Below are 21,793 nucleotides of genomic sequence, written 5' to 3'. Positions count from 1 at the left end.
CCAAGATACATTCTGGCTCTAAATGGCACGCACGTGAGTGCGGTTCTCTGCATCACTAGTAATACATAAAGTCGTCTTGAAAAATTATTTGTTAAGGGGTTCTGTTCCTGTTCTGCATTACCCTAAATAAGTTTCAAACTTGATATCCCTATAAAAATCGCTGGTTCTAACCTAAACATTCTGTCACTTGATCACGTGTACGTCACGTCTCAGTTGTAGGCGGATCGGCTGTTACAAACCACCCCCCCGCCCGAACACGAACGACGTTCGGGATTTTCGACCATTTGAACATTTAAAATTTTCGATATTTTTATAGGTGAAGAATATGCTGGTATTATCAGCATATAGAACAGTACTAGCAAGACTAGGACAACACTCGTCTGCTACTATTTTTCCAAATATAACAAATATAAAAAAAAAAACAACAACCCAAAGCTATTCTCTCTGTTGTCAGACTTGGTACCATCTATCACAACCGTTTGTTTCCTACCACTACGTTAGGTTGGTACCCAGTTCCAAGCAACCCCTCCTCCTTTCACCACGCTTAAACTGTCTATTTTTTGGTTTATAGTGTCTAATGCTCTACTTAAATCATAAAATAGACTTATTCAAGACAGCCCAGAGGTGCTGTATTTACAGATTTGCTCAATTTTGACTCCATTTTCCCTATTTTAGAAATCTTAAAAAACGTATTGAATAACAAATCTCAAAAATCTTTGACAGTTAATTCTGAACACAAACAAACCTATAGTTCCCTATTTCACTGCTGGAGTCCACCTCTCATAAAAGACCGTGCAAATTTCTGAATTGAGGTAAATACCATCATTTTTTAATTTTAGTACTCTACAAAGAAAGTTACATAATGTAATGATAAAGCAAGTTTTTATTTTTACATTAAGATGCTGTAAAAATCGTTAAAATTTATATTGGATTTTTGCAATATATATTTAATGAATATTTCTTTCTATATTGCAATGATCACCTCACACCTTAGGTGATTTGGAAATATATTATAACAAGTGAAACTCACATTACCGTACTTGATTGGAATATGTCCATATAAGTCATATTCTAAAGATTCTAAAGTCATTGCCGCGATACAAATCAAAATGAAAAACACTGAGTTGCTTAATGAACGCCGACATAACTTTCTGGAGTTCTCTATACTCTTCAACCGACACAGAAATGCTTTATTTTATAATTACATATCCTAATACGCGCTTGTTTAAACAGATTTACTTTGTGGAGCAGCTTTGAGTTTCTGTAAGTCGCTAATGAACTAAAACGTAGTTTCTCACATTTCCTGATATATCTGCATGAAATCGTCGCTAATTAGCTTTCGCCTTTTATTACCGATTTCTATTTTCACCAGAGAAACGAAACTTCAGCTCATATTCATCGAGCTGTTCAATACCGACCGTCTCGCCTCCAACTTCGATCACCTCAAAAAAACCCTACCTCGTTTCGGACACTCGCTAGTGTCCGATCGACGCGGATCGTTGTGGATGTTCGGCGGGTATTCTCTGTCTCACGGTCCTCTGAACGACATTAGACTTTTCGACACGCGCAACATCACTTGGATGCAAGTGACCGTCGAGTCCACACCGGACGCCAAGATGCCTCAGGGTAGATATTTCCACGGAGCCGACATCGTCCATTCGAAACAGGCGATATTCGTATTCGGCGGCCTGACGAAACACCAAAAGAGTTTTAACAATCGCACTTTGAACGATTTCTGGCAATTCGACATCCAGAATCAGCGGTGGAGCGAAATCACCTCGCCCCACGGTTACCACAAACTGGTGGGATACTGGAGCAGCAATTGGCCGCCCGCGGTGTACGGCCACACCCTCACTTACTATAGGAACGCGGACAGGGAGGAGAGTCTGATACTAATCGGTGGCGATTCGCCTCAGTACGGTTTCGTCAACACCATTTGGGAGTATAAACTGGACAAGGATGTTTGGCAGCCGGTGAATACCAAAGGCAAGGGTCCGCCAGGGCTTATAGGACACAGTACGGTGTTCCATTCACAAACGAACAGCCTGTACGTGTTCGGGGGTTACGTGTACGACAGGCAACTGTCGGTACTATCCAACAGCCTGTATCAGTTGAAGTACGACACGAAAACCTGGATTGAGTTGTCGGGCAGCGGCAACAATCGCAATTTGGTAAGGACGCGCGAAGGAAATCCCTGCAAAAAGTCAGAAGTGCCACTCTTGAGAATTTCAATCACACTCCACTAGCGGTTAACTACCTGGTTATCTGGTTCTTATACCCTACCGTATGTACTGGTTTATTCTGAATATTTCAGAAATATGTCATTTCAAAGTTGACATTGGCTTGGCATTCTCCTCTCAACTTCTTCATATATTATTTGGCCAAGCAGAGCTAAAGAGAGACATGATGACACAATGTTCATGTCCTTGAGCTCCGCCTCTCTCAAACAGTATACAGGGTGTATCAATAAAGTGTCAAAGTAATATATTTAAATTTGGTAAGGGCGCGCGAAAGAAATCCCGGGAAAAAGTCAAAAGTGCCACTCTGAGAATTTCAGTCACACTCTGCTAGCGGTTCACTACTTGATTATCTGGTTCTTATACCCTACCATAGTTATTGGTTTATTCTGAATATTTCAGAAATATGTCATGTCAAAGTTGGCATTTCTTGTGCGTGGTGTTATTTAATTTTTCAAAGAAACTTCTAATGGCTGCTGTAATACTATTTACTTATTTCTCCAACTGCTGACCTTTCCCAATCCTCCTGTTATCATCTTCATAACCTAACTGGCATTGGCTTGACATTCTCCTCTCAACCTCTTCATATATTATTTGGCGAGGCAGGCAGAGAGACATGATGACACAATGTTCATGTCCTTGAGCTCCGCTTCTCTTAAACAGTATACAGGGTGTATAAATAAAGTGACAAAGTAATGGATCTCATTTATTATTTGTTTTAGAAAAAAAATGTTAAATACAGAAGTAATAAATAAGACAAAATCAATTTAAAATTATTCCGATTAATCAATGTGTAGGAAACCAAATATATATCTATTTTTAAATGAAACATCCTGTATATTATTGAATAGTAGATAGTCCCGTTTATACTCAATCGCCCAATGTAGAGTTCTTATGGTCTATACTGAGTGTTTTCGGAATTATGGTCATTTTTTCGTCAAAAATCCCCTGTGTTTAACACTATATTTTGATGCCATTTCCGACACCTGTAATTTTATTATGTAAGATTTTTTAACTAGTACAATCATTTATCTTTGTCACTCACTATGTATTTTTTACTTCCATTTTCCTTATATATATAATATAACTCCGAAAATTTGTGAAATTATGAGAAAATATCGCAATAATTCGCGTCAATTTTTAATTTTGTAAAAAAATATAAATTCTACCTATCTTAAAATTAACTGTATATTAATTTTCTGAATGACTTTATTGTTAGTTGCTTAACCTGCAAGTGAACCATGAATTTTCAATGGAAGAAATAGTCGATATGATTTTCGTACTGGGATCTAGCGAGAAAAACGCATTACTAGCTGAATGTGAATTTACAAGAGACAGTATCCCGATAGAAGGCAGCCGTCTAAAAAAACTCTTGAGAATTTTATGAATCGCTTTACTCCAACTGTAAATGTTGCTTATGAAAAGAACGAAAGAGTCAAGACTGTAGTGAACGAGGAAAATAATTTAAAGTATTACCTTCTAGTGCCACAGAAAACCCACGCGACAAATGTTCCAAGACTTAATAATATCCAAGAGTTCTGCGAATAATATTTTGCGAAATAAGATGCATCCTTATCATGTACAACTTCATCAAGGACTCAATGAAAATGATTATCAAATTAGATAAGCATTTGGTGAACGGGTACAAGAAAGAATTTTTGAACAAGACGATTTTTTCTAAAAAGGTGTTATTTACGGATGAATCCACGCTCCATAAAAACGGTTGTGCTAATAGGCATAACTTTCACTATTGTGCTAACAGTGAACCCCATTTTATAATGACACACAGCCACCCTACAACGAATAGAATGATTGGCGAAACGTCAGCAACTTTGAACTCCAGAAGATTTTTAAATGGTATTACAGTAGCCTGTGGAAATTTCTTTGAAAAATGTAACCATTTTTTCGCGGTCTACATTACCACTTTTTGCTATTCGAATTATTGGCACTGAATTTTTGGCCTATGTTTCGTCCGCATTCCTCTATTTAGGACGGTGAGATAAGGGAATGGGGAAAACCTAAACTTGGCAATTTTTCAGCCCAAGCCGAGGTTCTTTCATACTGCGGTGACCACTGATCATTACATGCTGGTGTTGGGCGGGCGCATATATCCGTGGAATATCACCGACACTTTGTACGTTTTCTCCTACAGCTGCAATCAGTGGATCAATTTGATGACCGAAGGTAAAGTAGTAGCATCTCAATTCGTACTATTTTTTCTATCTGATGTAAACAACATTTCAGATTTTTAAATAATTAATGAAATGCTAGTTTTTTTTCAAGATTTCGATTATTTCTAATTTTAAAAGATTTGTTAAAATTTGACCTGACATGACTTTGTAATGACACACAATATGAGGGGTGAATCTGGATACCACGCTGATGCCGAAGAACAATGATTATTTCATTGAATCCTACTGAACTTAACGCATAAGTGTGCCTAAAAATGCAAAAATTCAAAAATCACAAAAGCTGGTTCATGCTAGCTTTATTAATAAGGGAAATATGCCGTACAAAAGTCAAAAATGAGTCACACTGTACTGTGTTTTATCTGACAAAATGTGCAAGTGCAAATATTTCTAGAAACATTGATTTAATTGATTTCATGTTTTTCTCTCAGAAGCAGGTCTGGCCAGTCACGGGGTCAGTGAAATATGTGGTAACTTTTAACTTTTATTTTAGCCGTCGAAAAGATCGGTCCCTACCCGAGACAAACCTACGCCCAAGCGATGACGATCGAGCCGGACGGCGACGCCGCTTACGTCATCGGCGGCTGGGGAATCGATTCGCAATCGACCGTCCTGAAAATCGAGCTTCCGATGGACATTTGCAATTTATTTTCGACCCGGTCGAATTGTCTTCGGGTGCCTGGTTGCGCTTATTGCGCCAACAAGGTTAACGACGAAACGGTGGTGGAAATATGTCACAGGAACACGGACGACTGCCCACTGGGCTCGCAGACCAACAGTAAGATACCATTAAAATGAGAATGAAAATTGTCCTACCTCCACACTACTTTAACATAAAATCCTTTTATTAATAAAAATACGTCAATAAGTACATGTTTCAAGCATTCCAGTGCTCATCTTCAGCACAACTACCCAACCGGTAAAGCAGGGTCCTATAAGTTCACCTTACTTATGATATAGAAAATAAATACAGCCACGACCCCCCACCCCAATCAGAAACCGTAAAGTAATATGAATGGGTTAGAAATGCGTAAGAGGCTTACGCCATCTTGAGATAGAAATCAGGGGTTGAAAACAAATACTTGGAGTCATGTATCATGTTAATTTAAATTTTAATTGCTTTAAATTAATTATATTAAATTAGGCTAATTTTCGTAATGGTTTGATTGGCGAAAATGCCCTAAAAGAAGAAATACCAAGTTTTCCTTTATTCAGTTACCACCAGATTATGACATGATACGGGAATAAAGCAACACCTTAAATGGGTTAGGGAAAGAACACTTTAATTATTGTTATTATTATTATGAATTTGAGAGTAGGCCGAAGTCCGATGAAACTGTCATTGTACGAGTTGGCGATTTGGACGTATAAGGTCCTTGTCCAGTCTACTCTTAAAAGCATTCACCGCCGAAGCAAGTGCGTTCCAAACATTTACTACTCGGTTGGTAATGAAGTTTCGTCTGCCAAGTTTTGGGCATCTCTCTTGACAGTTTTTTGGTGTGATCTTTGAGTGTTCATTTTGCCGCTTGCTAGAGATATATCTAGATGGATGCCATAGCTCACAATTTTATGTTGGTGGAAGGTTCAATTGGAATTGGAGTCATACGACGTTTTACCCGCTGCAGCAGTTTTATATCCTTGACGTATTATGAGTACCACATGCTTACAGCAGATTCCAGCATCGGTCTTATGTATGGTTTATAGATCTTCATAATTGTTGAACAGGAATGACGTATAACTAAATATATGAAGGTGTTTGTTTGCTCTTTTTATTATTCCTGCGATGTGACTCTACCATTCCAGATCCTTTGCTATAATTACTTCAAGGTCTTTCTGGTGGTCAAATTGATTGAGGGTTTTTTCCCAAAGTGTGTATCAGGTTTTTGGTGTGTTGGAACAAATGTGCAGTATTGTGTACTTAGCAGTGAAGTGCAGCAAATAAACAGGTTAGGCTATTTATATCAGTCATTATATCGTTGATTAGCCCAGGAACAGCAGCAAACCAAGAACCGAGGCCTGAAGCAATTCGCTATAGATACAGATGCAGATAGTTTATTCACCTGACAATGATGTTGATGAAACTGCCAATCCAGGACAGTTTAAACCATAAAAACTTAGTTCCTCCCTTGACTCTTCAAATATGTTATTTTAGTTCTTAAAGAACCTTGGTGCTCGAAACAAGTACGGATGTATTGACGCCTTTATATAAGAAAGGTGTGGAGGAAGACACGGTTTTTTTTTTCTTGAAATCGGAATTTGCGATTCGGTTGTAGCTTCGAGGGTGTCCAATCTCGGACGCGTATGTAACGAGAGTCTGCAGTATGGCAACAACTGCACGTCTATTTCGGACTGCGCCACCTGCAGTCTAACACCGTACTGCGTTTACTGCAATAACAGCAACACGTGCGTCAACTCGGCGGATAACGACTGTCCCGCGGCCATTTGTCCGTACAACAGATGCGTGGCGACGGATTGCATCCAGTGCCTGCAGATGCCGGGATGCGAATGGAGTTACTCGAGGAGACAGTGCGAGGCCGGTAAGTTGTTTTATGAAGGACTAGTTTTTATAGTGTATTTTATCAAAAAGGAGGCGGATGCGAATAGAATCCAAAGAGTTCATGACATTAGAAAATTTGACCCAGTAACTCATAAACTTAAAGATACTAAGTGGTTATCTATGAAAAAATAGGCGTCTTGCATCTGCGGGACCCATGTACATGATTTAAATGAAATATAGGTAATATCATCATTTTCTATATCATTCTTCAAGACATTTAGAAGCCAGATGACACGTCTCGCCAAAAATTGCATCATCAGACCAATAAAAATTGAAAACAACAAAGCATGAACAACAACTATGCAAGAATCAGATTAAGAAGAAAAAATGTATGTAAGGCATATCTAGGGCACGTTTTCTGAATCCTTTGAATTCTGTTCACGTCGTCCTACCTCTCGCTGAAATAAACTATTTCCGAGATATAGAAGAATCACTTACCAAAATTTACCAGCCAATTTATAATTTTCGAAAACACACTTCTTTCCAAATATAACACTCTGTGTGATATTTTCAAAAAAAGTCAACCAAAACTCCCCTTCTAATTAGCATTGAAAGGAATCTGTGAAGCCTAAATTTTGAATTTGGCAACATTATTTCCAAATGCACTTTCACCATTTGTAACTCTTGATAAACTCTCATGGCAAAGATTTATTCCAATCTGGGTGTGTGATGAAATATATTTTCAAGGGTTTTTTTGTTATTCTATATTTTTAAATTTAATGTGATTCTTGGCAGACACTGAAAAAGAATTTTGTTTGTTTGTTTTATTGAAAATAGATACCAGGCAATTTTTTACACCCTGTAAGCGGTAAATCAATTTTCAAAAAGATAATTCTTGTTAATTGACACTTCCACACACATCTTCTGGATTCATCTTGCGTCGGTTGTTTATAAATCAAATTTGCTGTGTCTGCACGTGCTTATATATTGTTTGAGGGAGGCGTGAACATTGTCTCGTATGACTGATTCCTGTATTGGTGAAAGGTAAAGGCCTGAGTCGCGGTTAAGATTATTTAGTTGCTTATTGATTTCTATGAATTCTCGGATTTTTATTTGACGGATGAATTGATTATATGCTAGAATTTTAGTTTTACCGTGTATGTCCGGTTTCTACTACTACGACAAATCATCCGAAGTTGCCAGAAAACAATCATGAAATAATTCCCTTAGGTGTTACAGTATTACAAGTACGACAACTTCCCGCAAATAATTATACATAAATTTTCAAAGCATTCGTTCACAAATTTTCCGAGAGTAAAACTATCGAAACGGAAAAGAAAAAAAGATATGCCTAATAATATGTCGCGAAGCGGTTACATCAAATTGGACGTGAAATCGTTTATTCACGAGCAGTACAGCTTACAAGAAGTCTGGCTTCGTGCAGATCTATCAAGTGAGCCGGTGGTGAGGCAATGATTAAAATGTGCTCCAATATCCTGATAACGCAGGAACTTCGAAGTTTGATCCTCCCAGAATACGTGTGCTTCCAACACACGGACCCTCTTAAACGGGTACGGGTGTTCCAAGGATAGTACAGTGCTCCAAGGAGAGTATGTGTGCTCCAAAGAGATGTACGGATGCTCATAAGAGAGTGTGGAGAGGAGTACGGGTGCTCCAAGGAGAGTGCGGGTGGAGTTTCCGCGCATAAGCAGACAGCGGCAAAATTCCGAATACGTGCCGAGAAATTTATTGACACTTTAAGGAATTAATGGAATGATAAAGGTAACAAAAGCCATATAATTACAGACTTTACCTCTTTGGATGTGCTTGAGTTCTCCAAAAGAACCAAAAATTCGAACAGCAACGGAATCACCAAAATGCTGACCACATATCTACGTGTACTAAAAAAAAAGTAATGGGAAAACGATACGATACTACGCATGTCGCTCGGAGCCAGGAGTGAGAAAAATAAATAGAGTGCTTCCTCAGATATTCAAGGAGATGCCGGAGCGGAGAGAAATCACTGAACTTGGTGCATAAAAAACAATTATCCTAGCGGTACAAATTTATTTGGCGAACGAATTATTTACTTAACGAAAATATGTACGTATTTATTCCGCTGTCGGATTGAATTAATTCCTTATTGATAAAATGGTATATTTTTATGAAGTGAGTATTTGAAACGTTAGTAATAATAACTAAATAAAGCGAATTGAATGACGACTTTTCTTAGCCTCGCAGTACTGTGGTAGACGTCAGAGCAAATCAGGTGTTTGCCAGTGAGACAGGAAAAGAAGAAATTGCTTAGAATTTAAAATATAAACGTGGAAGTACCGGATCGTATTTCATAATAATAACGATTCTAAAGTGTTACAAAACGCGACCCAGCGAAGATAGTCTGGTTTTAAGGATGCACTGGTTTTTTGAATATCGCCGATAATTGATTTTTTATTAGCTAGTTTATGGTTGATTTAGCGGGTAGCGAATCGCAAGATTCCCTTTCATAATCAATTATGTGATTAGATTATTCATTTGGTTTAAGCACTGTGTTGTGCATTCTGTTAATAAGTCAGAAAAGTATTACCTTATGTCGCCTCGCTGGCCATCAGCCACCGCCGCCCCCGGGGTTTCTATTTGTTATTATTTATTAGGGGATCTCTGACATCAGAAGTGGGATCAGGGCTTTTCGGTAACATTCAGACTACTCTTCGATGGATAACCTAGAAAGGATAGCAGTAAAAAATTGGGATCCAGTTCTTAGAAGTGTTTGCAAATCCAGTAGATTTATTGGAGTTGTGAGGACTATTTTGTCACTTTTAAAATTTAAAATCATCTGACATATATTATGTTGGAAATTGCCAACTCCTTAGTTGCCATCAACCCGTAAAGAGAGCGGGCGAAGGAGGCGCGGGCTTCAATTTTTTTTTAGTTTCAGGTGCGCAAGAAACAAACGTGGTGTCGTTGTGTCCGCCGTCATGTGTAAATTACACAACCTGCAGCAGTTGTTTGGAAACAGTCGATTGTCGTTGGTCCACCCAACTCGACGAATGTGTGTCAGCCTCGTACCAACCGATCTACTGCGCGGGCGGCGTCTGCGGTCTCGTCCTCGAAGCCGAAAACAAGCAGCATTGCCCCGAGCCTTGCAGTTCGTTTAAGCAATGCTCGAATTGTTTGAGGCACGCGTACTGCGGCTGGTGCTCCGCCCCCGACGAATCCGGCGCTGGAGTATGCACTGAGGGATCGAACGAGAGGCCGATGATGGGTACTTGTAATCGAGTGTACGAGGATGAAAATAATCTATTGGTAAGTCAGATAAGACATGCAATAAATATCTTTTGAGTTTCTACCAAAAAACGGTGTTATTTTACTGACAATAATAATAAGAATCTTTGTTTTTTATAAACAATATTAAGCTATTATTCAGAAATTATGCGAACCAACAATATGATGGGCAAAAAACTAGCTAACTAAACTAACTAAAAAAAGGGTAACTGAATGCAACTTTAAAGATCATCATAATGTAGATTTTTATTTATTTAATTCGTGAGCTACTTAATAACTGAACCAACTCAATTAAGATGTACTTAATTTATATTATACATATAAATAAGTATAAACGGCATGATCGGAGTTGTGGCAATATATAATTGTGACGCCAAAACTAACTAAAATACTGAAATCAGTCATAATCACGGGTAACCCAAGGCGCGACGAAACTCTCATTGAAGTTATAGTTCGGATCCGGAAGCTCCGAACAATATTTCTTTAATCTCTGTCAATCAAATAACACAATGTTTCCATATGATTGAAATATGAAACAATACGCTGCAAAACCAATTTTAGTCCATTTTTTTTTTCAAAGAAATTTCCGCAGGAAACTGTAAAACTAGTTAAAAATCTTCTGGATTCCTCCTGTGTAAGTTGTTGATGTATTGAACTTGCTGACGTTTCGCCAATGGTCCTGTTGCCTTCTTCAGAGCTTAACTAAAACTGGCTCCCATACGACTTTGTTGGATGTTTGATGGATCTTCTCCATTTTTTGTTCATGGTTGCTTCATAAATCCCTGTCTTGTCGACCTAAATAGGGCCTCTATTTCGCTAGTCCTATATGTAATGGCTAAATTTATTAACACTAACAATGAAACTAATTTTTTTCTAGGGGTTGATTTTGTGTTCCCCAATATTGTGGTGTTTATAGACAAAATAAGAGCGTTTAATAAGTTATGGCTATATTTTCTTTGAACTATTGATGCCGACATCTGGTTAATGATAATATAAGCAATGCCGACGAGGTTGCACGATTTGACAACCATGGAAACCCTCATCGCCTAACTTTATACATTTGTCGCTCGGCCATGCGATTCTAAGACGTCATTTCAATAACACCCTATATACAGTAACTAATTGTGTAGGTGTCAGTTGTATCACGATTTTCCCGCCTTAGTTAATCTATTATTTTAAAGGAAGGTGAAAGCGACGATCTTAACGTGACGTACACGTGGCATTACGTAAAATGTCCTAAGGAGAACGAATGCGCCAATGGCCACCACAGCTGCGCGGAAGAGTCGGAAATTTGTGTCGATTTGGATGAGGGCTTCGAGTGTCAGTGCGGCAAAGGGTACAAGTCGGGCCTTAACGGTTGCGAACCCGTGTGTCCTCTCGGTGAGTAGACAGGGTTGTTAACGCTATCTGGCACGGAATATTTTGCCCAAATTACAAGATTTTCAACATGTTTTACTTCATGGATATGTAAAGTTCTATTGTGGTTACTTGTTAAAATAATTTGCATCCTGTATAGGTATTTAAAAAACTGTTAAAAGTATTAAACTCGTATTTTTTAAACGGAACGCTTTTATATTTTTTGATTTTTTTGAATTTGATTTGATTTTTGAAATCTAGGTCTCTTCATGTATTTTGCAACTGTGTAGAAACAGTTTTCTTGACAAGTTTTTCAATTTGATTTCGGCTTTTTGTTTCTGGCTTGGTTTGAATTTTTAACAGAGGTAGTCAACTTGTTTCCGCGAGAAACAATTAAGTCAGCTGATCGAGTACAGTACAAATGAGTGAGAATTTCTTAAAGCCATTTTTATTTTTTATTTGAGCCTTGGTGTAGTTTATTGTCTCTGGTTTGGTTACACCCAGCAGATGGGAAAGTACTCTCCACAGGCTGTCATATTTTCATAGTATGTGTGTGGCCGTTTCCTTCTTTTCTTGACAGAATTTGCATTTAGTGTTACTTGCATGTCCATTGGGCTCAGATGTCGCTTAAGCCGGCAGTGACCCGTCAGTAGACCTACCATTATTCTTACGATAGTTCTTTTGCAATTTAGCAGGTCTGCTGTAAATTTGATGAATGGACCCCTAAAGAATTCCTTGGCCTGCCTTCGTCATGAAATGTCTCTCAACCATTGCCGGGATTCTCTTTCCGCCCACTTTCTGATGGCTGATTTTGCAACAGATCTTGGACGTTATTTTGATGCATTGCATAGCTTTAATTGCCAATTGACAGCCGGTTCATCTTTATTTCTCTTGTACAATGTTCTAGAGCGATAATATCACACTCGCTAACTCACCCGTTAGAACAGAAATTATGTTTTTTGTTCTGACTTCATATATTCAAGCTCCTAGTCCTGCTTAAGTGTCTAAGCCATCTGTCTACCAGATTATGTTCTCTGACTGGAATTTGCGTCTTGTAATGTTTATAGTTATTGCACTCATTGCTTCTTAAAACAAGTACCACAAATATTTCAATTTGCACCAATGTTAATAAAATATCTAAATTCACACGCCACACTGCTTGAATAGTGCTAGATGCAATGAAACGTTTATTTAAATAACACACAAAACCAGAATTTTATGTAGTCTGTATGTACATTTTAATTAGATAAGTCAATAGCCAATTAAAGTTGTTGTTGTTACGTCAGTACATTTAAGGTCATAACATGCTGTCCAAATTTCAGAAATAAAAAGTACATTAATATATTTTTTTAAGTGAATATAATTATATACATATAGATAAATTTTGCTACTTATATATTGGTAAACATTACACCTAAATAGCAAATTTTACATTACATTTTTAGTCATGTAATTTTTAACAAAACATTTAAATTTCTCTACATTCATAGTCTTCATACCTAGTATCAACCTATGAACGCGTATGGTATTTACTTAAGCCTTTATGTATTTCTATGAGGGGTCTCAAACAGCTACACCCAGGGAAGCGTGATGACCACGCACTACTGACACCCCCCTGTAGAATCCTTCTGGAGAATAAAAACCTTACGTGCATAAAGCACTGTCTAAATATAAGAAACAGAAAACCGAACAATCCTCTATTGAATACAAGGAATCTTGTAACTATGGCTGTTAAGTCGGAGAAAAAGGCTTTTTTATAACTCAAGTTTCTTACGGATCCAAAAATCTTCTGGCGTGTACTTAGATATCTTAATGTCTACTCCGGATCTTCACTAAATACAAATTGTGCGGATGCTAATGAACTTTATCAATACTTTTATAATAATACCCCTCAAACAGACTTAAATAATGATTTCATTAACCAGTTCTACAACAACAATACCTCTTTAAATCCAGAAAAACCTTCATTTTCAAGTGTTAACCCTAACAAAGTAGGATTAGTAATACATCAAATTAGAAGTGATGCAGTGGGGTCTGATAGGATTGATAGAAAAATGGTATTATACGTTATCCCCCAACTTTTGCCGCTTATTACGTATATTATTAATAAATGCTTGTCTACTAACAAATTCCCTAAACCCTGCAAATACGCTAACCTTATTCCTGTCCCTAAAACTTCTCAACCACATGATATTTCTCAATTCCGACCTATTCGCATTCTCCCCACTATATCTAAAGTGCTAGAAAAAGTTGTTAAGAAGGAGCTTGGAGATTTTATAGCTCGGCAAAATATTCTATCCCCAACGCAATTGGGCTTTAGGGCACATTATGGTACAAATACCGGACAAATGATGTAGGCCTGAATACCTGCTTAATATTGCTTGATTCTAGCAAGGCATTTGACACCCTGGACCACCGCCTGCTCTTTGCTAAATTCAAATATTTTGGTGTGGGGGCTGGTGTGTTGCAGTTTTTCAAAAGTTATTTTTCTGATCGACGTCAAAGAGAATTCTTCAATAACAGCTATTCCAGATATGTAAATATTCGATAGGATAGTATTTTAGGTCCGATGCTGTTTTCCATTTATACCTCCGACTTCTGTAAATTTGTTAAGCATTGTTCCTCCCATCAGTACGCAGGCGACACTCAAGTATATCTCTTTTTTAATTATTCTCAAATTAATACCGCCGTTAATAATATAAACAGTGACCTACGTGCTCTCAATGATATTTCTAGTAAGCATGGTCTGATACTTAATGAAAATAAGATGCAACTTATAATTTTTGGTAATGATAAAGGAAAAATTTTGTTGCATACCTTAAATACTTCTTATGTATGTTCTTGAGAAATTAAAATTAGGTTACATTTTGCTAAATGTTAAATTATTTAAGGTTTGGGTATGATAAACGTGATCGAAACATACGCTTGTTTTGGTGGTACACATCCCAGGAGTATAACATTTTGAAAACTTTGTATTCGTGAATAATCCTGCATAATTGTGATTTTTTTGCAAAGTTACCATACCTAACCTGTTGTTGTGGCGGTGTAGGTTGCGTCCGAGGTCAATGCGTGCAACCTAACAAATGCCTCTGCGATTTCGGATACGTCGGTGCCAACTGCAGCATTCAGTGTCTGTGCCACGGTCATGCCAATTGCGAGGGTCCCGATAAGTTGGACAAGTGCCTGACTTGTCACAACAACACGATGGTGCGGTCCGCCCCCTTAGTTCGGTTCGTTTTTAGTTTCGATCGTGCGTGTTTCAGGGAACGAGGTGCGAATCTTGTAAGCCACTGTACGTGGGAGATCCGGCCAATAACACCCAGTGCGTGCCCTGCACCGAATACTGTCACGGTCACAGTTCCATTTGCGTCGAGAACAGTACCGATTTAGATCCCAACGATTACATCTCGTACGATGATCTAATGGCGACGTTGACAGTCGGACCGAAAGCGAACGCTAAATGTTTGAGGTGCGATAACCGCACGGCGGGAGATAGGTGTGACGAATGCATTCCGGGTAAGTTTTTTCCGGTACTTCAGGTGGTTTTGGAATATAGGAAGAGCACAATAATTCAATTCAATTAATTTAAAATTAATTCTTATGTGGTCAACATTTCGCCAGTTTTATTGCCTTCTTTAGCACTCTACTACGGATTACGTATATCTAAAATTTGTGTGCGTCCCATTTTTCCCTCCTTCTAATGTAATATTGGAAGATTTTTCGAAAAAAAAACAATAAAATTAGAAAAAACACCGCTTTACTTTTTTTTTTCTCCTACACGCCTCTTCTTCTTCTGACATTCCGCCGTTTGTTATATGCATGCACTGTGATTGAGCTCTACCCGTAAGCCCGATAGATGGCGCGATAATTGTTAAACTTAAATTAAAAATTAGTATGACTCAAGGCTGCTTTTTTTCATGAAATGAAAGCTACCTCAAACAGAAATCTTGGAATTAAAAATATAGGGTGATTTTGGAAATTTTGCATTTTTAGCTCAGTTATACTTAAATTTAAAGAAAAGGTGAAAACTTATCCGAATGGAGTTTTTTATGTGTGCAGTAGTCTAGTCAACTTACTTCTGAAATTAATAAATTTCGATTCTTTATTGGGACGCCTTGTCTTTTAATAATTTTATTAGGCTTGTTATTAACTTTATGATATATAACGCATACAAAGCTTGGAAATATATGTAAAATAGTTTTTTTTACATAAATAACATAGTTTACTATAAACCTACGTCTGTAATAATAAATGCGTATTGATAATCGTACCCAATTTCTCATAATGTTCACGTGCTGATTTAACACATAACAGAAGGAAGAGGACGCACAAATTAAAATTACGGAATATTGTTTGATTGTTTGACAATTATATTAGGAAAATGGGACCTACTCATAAAAAAACATCTCTTATTTTTGAAAAGCTCGTAACAAGCCTGTTGCGTGTTTCATTAAGAAGACGAACAAACTGTGATTCAAAACAAAGCATAATGAAGTTGTCGATTTTTATACCTAAGTTCACGACTTTCGTCCTTAAATCTACTTATTGTATTTGTGTTACTTTCTTTAAGATGTAACATATAAAAATATTTAAAATTATTTTTATTAAAATCGTTTCTAGGTACCTGCACTTATTATTCTTATTGTTCTAGTAGGAGACAAATGACTCGTTGTGTTTCCAGTGACTTTATTCTGATAAATATAGCAACAATTTTTTTCCCTTTGTGGAAGATTTCTTTGTGATGTTTTTTGTAAATCGTTGTAGGGATTCTATTGTGAACCACTTTTAATTCTCTCTAATGACATAGAATGTTTTCCAAAACACCGTATAGGAATTTACAGACCGATTAGTACATAATTAGTACATTTATTGAAATAAGTACCATTTTTCTTTGTTTTTTTTTGTCATTTGAGTTTACCAATTCGTTAATATAATAATTGTGTCGCTCTTAAGTTAAATGTTGGTTTATTTATTAAATCATTAATTATTTGGGTTTTTGTCTTTCCTGACAAACGGTTGAATTTGTTGAATTTGGGTATTGGCATTGTTACATTAAAAGTACAGTCGAACTTCGATAAGTCGAACTGCGATTTGACACATGAAAATTTTGAGTTATCAAGACTTCGAGTTATCAATAAAAACTACCAATGCATGTACTTTTTTGTGAATGAAAATTTATTCATTCATTTTTAAAAATGGGTTGTACGTTACATAAATGCAGTAATATCCATGATTTTTGAACAAAAAACGAAAATTATGAAATAGTAGTACATATGTATGTATGTATGTATTTACCTAATATATGTACATACAAATGTATTGAGTATGTACCCAGTACATATAAACATAGTATGTATGCACATATACATACATACGTATGTACATATTAAAGTTTACTTTTTCACTGGAAAAAAGTCAGTTATTTGTGACTGACGACCGGATTTGTTATTTTGGTTTACAACAAAAGCTTCAATTTTATTTAAACAATCATAGAGGGAATCGGTTGTGTATTCATGGGCTTTCAAATAGCAACGCAAGACAATCAACGAATTTTCAACCAATTCATTTTAAGGTGGTTGCTGGGAATCATCTTCCAATTCCTCCTCCATCGTGTCACTTTCGCAGTCAACTTCGATGTTTGACTGTACCGGTTCGGATCTGCAGGACTCGATAATATCTTCATCAGTAGGAAACTGAAGTAACCTCTAATGGTTGTCCAAGCTTTAAACTCGATTTCTATTTGGATTTCGTCTTCACTTTTTTTCTTTCAGGCGTTCACTTAGGAAAATCAAGGGAATCTCATCTTCTTTTTCCCATTCAGAATACTGACCAAAACCGGCTTTTTTAAAACAATTGGAAATTGTGTCAGGCTTAACGTCGATATTCCATGCGGTAGTTACGTCGTCAACACAATCCATTAGTGTAATGTTATTGTTTTTGTTTTCTTCGAAACGTTCCATTGTGGTGATGACTGAATGTTTATTTTTCAAAATTGTAGGCGCTGTACTTGCCGAAATCCCATACTTCACAGCTACATCTTTATTTTTTGAGCCACTTTCCACTTCTTTTATAACCTTGAATTGTTGATCAACAGACAAAGCTTTTAAAGTACGTTTTGATGACATATCAACAAATGCAAAAATCCAAAAATGTCTTTAATATAATGTTTAAATTGAATAGGGACAGTATTTTTCACTTAGTAATAACTAGTAAGTCATACAAGTGAACTTAGCAAGCACAGAAACTGAACTGCTTGCATAGGTACGTTAAAAAGACAGGTTAAGATCGGTCGTAATTAGGGGGTTCCCCGAGAAAATTCGACTTATCGAAGTTGGCACTAAATGTTTCGTTCGAGTTATCAAGATATTCAAGTAATCGAAGTTCGAGTAATCAAGACAAACTAAGACGCATTTCCTACTTTTGACGCTATTGCCAACCAATTTGATTCGACTTATCAAAAATTCGAGTTATCGAAGTTCGATTGTATTTAGAATTTTTAGAGAACACCTTTTTTAAAATTAGAAATTTTGGTAGCTTAGCCATCACCATTGGTTCCAGTTGGATCCACTAACCAAAACTAACCCTAACCCAAACGATATGTTGCGGTCAGAATAGCAAATTAAAAAATGTTCTTCGCCTTTAACACGGAAAATCATTTGAATATCGTTTGTTTTCGGCTGTATTTAACTCTTGGTTTTTGTCACTTGTATTATTCTTTTATTATTTGACATATAACTTTTGGCAAAGTTTTCAAAGATATAATATTTATTTTTTAATATTTGTAAAACCACTTTAGATATTTTAATGAAATTTGACACATATGTACTATATATTAAGAGGCATTATTTAGTCTGCCCCTTTTTTTAAATACATCAGTAGCTGGCGTACCACATTTCACCTATCAATTTAGCAGGCATTGATGGTACGTCACTGATTTTTTTAAAATTACGCTTATTAATTAATCCGCCGAGGAAAATTGACCGATAACAATTTTTTTACGCACACAACACCTAAGGCTCCCGGTGGGAATCGAACTCACAACCTCCGGCAACTTCGAGTTGGCAACACCTTACCAACCGAGCCATCCTCGGTCCCCACACTGATTTCTCTTAAACTAAAATTATTTTCCAATTACTTCTAATGAAATTTAATTTCTTGAATTTTTTCAATTCGATATACGGTTTTCGCAAAAGACGTACCATAGTTAATTAGGAACAGAGTGATTTATGAATGATGGCGCACCTGCTCACTTTAGTGTTGCAGTAATAGAATATTTTAATCGCACATTTAAAAGCCGATATGTAGGTCGCGGCGGACCTCAACCATGACCCTCTAGGTCTCCAGATTTAAATAGTTTGGACTTTTTTTTATGAGGGTCTGATTTATCGCATCTTGGTTAACACTGCAGAAGAGCTGAAGGACCCTATAAAGGCTTCCTGTGATTTAATAAGAATACACTGGAGGTATATCTCAAGCCTCAAGGTGGAGGACACTTTCAACAAGTTATCTAGTTTCTATGTTCTACTTTTTTTCAAAAAATTTGTTATTAATTTATTAACAAACGATTTTGTTAGAGATTATAAATAGTAGGTAGTGTTTTTTTTAAAGAATCGCTTATTAATCTTGTAGTTAGGATGTTATGTTATTTAATTAAAGCTGTAAAAGTAAAAAGAACAGTTATTTAATTAAAAAAAAAGTTATAAACTAAATAATGTCTCTTGATACATAGTACATGTGTGCCAAATTTCATTAAAATATCTAAAGTGGTATTAAAAAAAAAAAATATATATATATATATATATATATATATATATATATATATATATATATATATATATATATATATATATATATATATATATATATATATATATATATATATATATATATATATATATTTTTTTTTTTTTTTTTTTTTTTAAACTACCACCATGTATCTCAAAAGTTAAGACGTTTAGGATATAGGTTCATATGAAGTTTTCTTTTTAAAATGGACCCAAAAATCGTCCCCTTAATTATTGACATTCAATTAGAAAGCACCCTGTATAATCAACCAAAATCCCAAACAAACAGTAAAGGTAATCTGTAATCTGTATTGTTTCATATACATTTGATTTTTTTTTTGTGTTAACCTTTTTTATTTTATATATTGGCCGATTTTTACATTACTTCATTTAAGGACACGGTCTCGAGTTCTAAAGACAAAACATTGTTGAAATGTCGGGTACATTAGAAATTGATTTTCAATAAACCTAAGCTCAAAAGCCATGAATTCAATTATCACTATTATAATTCTGGGACCGCTTTGCTTTTTCACTTTTGCGCCTAGAAACGGTTAACGACTTTGCACGAAAAACATTTTTAAAAAATCCCATAGGCAACTTCAGGGGATCGGAAGAGCTTAAAGATTCGTGTCGACCTTGCGACTGTCACGGCCACGGCGACACCTGTCACCCTATCACCGGCGACAAATGCGATTGCAAAAACAACACGATTAGCGACGACTGCGTGGGATCCGGCAAAAACTCCGCCCATCCGTGTTGGATGGTGCAGTGTTCGAAATGCAAGGAGGGTTACCTCGGTACCCCCACCCAGGGCCATCAGTGTTACAAACACATGTCCGTCGATTCGAAGATGTGTTTCGACGCCAAACCAATTGGTAAGCTGCAGTGACGCTGTACTATATAGAAGAGGTGGTTAATTACCTAAAACGGTTTGCTACAGAAAGTAAAATAAAATCAGATGGCTTTGATGAAAACTTGTTAAATGAGAACACAAAGTTCTACATATTTTCACTAGAATATGTTTATTTAATCTATGGAAATTATTGTACTTGCTACTTGCTTGCTGCTTACCACTTGCTGTCAAAGAAGGAATTACAAGTTCACCTTTTTAATGATAGAGGCAGACAGCAATTAACCATAGTGAATCTAGAACCTCCAAAATTTTATTCTTTAATTAAATTACACAAACGCAACATTAGTCTCTTTTAATGTGCAAAACTTATTTCGAAGTTTCCCACCGATCCACGTAATAGACATGATAGACAAAGTTCTCACTCAAAAACCAGTCAATGTAGTTCACACAAGATTTAATAGATAATTTTGATAGCTTGTTTAGACAAAAGCTGTTTTGAGTTTTGTTAGGGTTGCTGACGAAGGACCACCCTGTTTCCAGGGACGAGATTGACAACAATTCGTGTGGATTGTAATTACTTTTTATTTTTTAAGAAACACTTAGAAACGAAGAAAACTTAATAACAAAATTCCGTGACGGCTCGCTTTGATCTTCCCGACTTCCCCCCCCTTTCTCCGTCTCGCTTCTTTTTGCAATAAACGGTCACACATAGGCACAGGCATACATGACGGTTCAAATTACCCCTATGCGCCTCTTAAAAAAAATTAAAAACCTCTTAAGTTAAATACCTGGAATAACATTACGGGTTGATAGACAAGGCTATTATATATAGCAAAAGGCAGGGTTAAATAAAAACCCGGTGTTGTCGAAACAGCTATCATAGCTGTCATATTCTCGTGAAAATCTGAACACCTTTGTGTCCTTATTTTAAATATTCTCTAAAAGTTTGGTATTGAGAACAGACCCCATAGCTTTAAAGCTTTACAATTTGAGATTGAATAAAGTCCCCACTTCCACTACTATTAATATAATTTCCATGGTATAATTCACACAAAAGTAATACCATATTGAAAACTTAAAACCTGTTTCTAAATTTACAATCTATACTCGAAATTCTTTAAAATTTGACAAGTATGGTGTAGATAAACCTCCTTCAACGTGTTATTGAAAAAATACATAAAGGATATTTTCATCAACTATTTGATACCTATATATTATTAAATTATACCTATATATTATTATATTATATGCATATATATTAGAGTATATTTTTCAATAAAAAAAAATACAAAGCTCTTCAAAAGTGAGCGTAAATTTTCTGGGGGCGTTCTCTTCTGATAAAAATTCAACTGAAATCTCCTATTAACATATGTCCGGATATTTTCTGGATATGACGAACTTAGGGAAATACTTGATGACTGTTTATAACAGGTGTCGACAACAGAATGACTTCGTCAAACATTTAAGTAGTTGTGAAATATTTTTTGTTTATAATTTAACATAGTCTGTAAACAAATTTAGCTCATACATATTTAAAGTTTGTCAAAGTACTTCATCATTCTTTGTGTTATGGATGTATAATTTATTTTCCAGTG

General features: G+C 36.2%; 1 protein-coding gene across 2 annotated transcripts in view; it reads left to right on the top strand.

The window, feature by feature from the left end:
• LOC132696881 (multiple epidermal growth factor-like domains protein 8) overlaps window positions 1–21,793 on the top strand; it is a 42,194-nt gene that overhangs the window by 15,469 nt on the left and 4,932 nt on the right. The window contains exons 7-16 of one of the 2 annotated variants that reach the window (XM_060661976.1): window positions 1,234–1,263; window positions 1,373–2,171; window positions 4,277–4,421; window positions 4,920–5,204; window positions 6,700–6,963; window positions 9,853–10,226; window positions 11,387–11,585; window positions 14,611–14,768; window positions 14,825–15,077; window positions 19,939–20,220. In XM_060661976.1, the coding sequence (XP_060517959.1) occupies window positions 1,234–1,263; window positions 1,373–2,171; window positions 4,277–4,421; window positions 4,920–5,204; window positions 6,700–6,963; window positions 9,853–10,226; window positions 11,387–11,585; window positions 14,611–14,768; window positions 14,825–15,077; window positions 19,939–20,220 (2,789 nt within the window). The remainder of the gene's footprint in view (window positions 1–1,233; window positions 1,264–1,372; window positions 2,172–4,276; window positions 4,422–4,919; window positions 5,205–6,699; window positions 6,964–9,852; window positions 10,227–11,386; window positions 11,586–14,610; window positions 14,769–14,824; window positions 15,078–19,938; window positions 20,221–21,793) is intronic. The other variant, XM_060661977.1, reaches the window with a different exon arrangement.

This window comes from Cylas formicarius, unplaced genomic scaffold, assembly GCF_029955315.1.
Source record: "Cylas formicarius isolate icCylForm1 unplaced genomic scaffold, icCylForm1.1 PGA_scaffold_1__22_contigs__length_36826433, whole genome shotgun sequence".
Lineage (NCBI taxonomy): Eukaryota > Metazoa > Arthropoda > Insecta > Coleoptera > Brentidae > Cylas > Cylas formicarius.
This window is presented reverse-complemented; position numbering and strand designations above follow the sequence as displayed.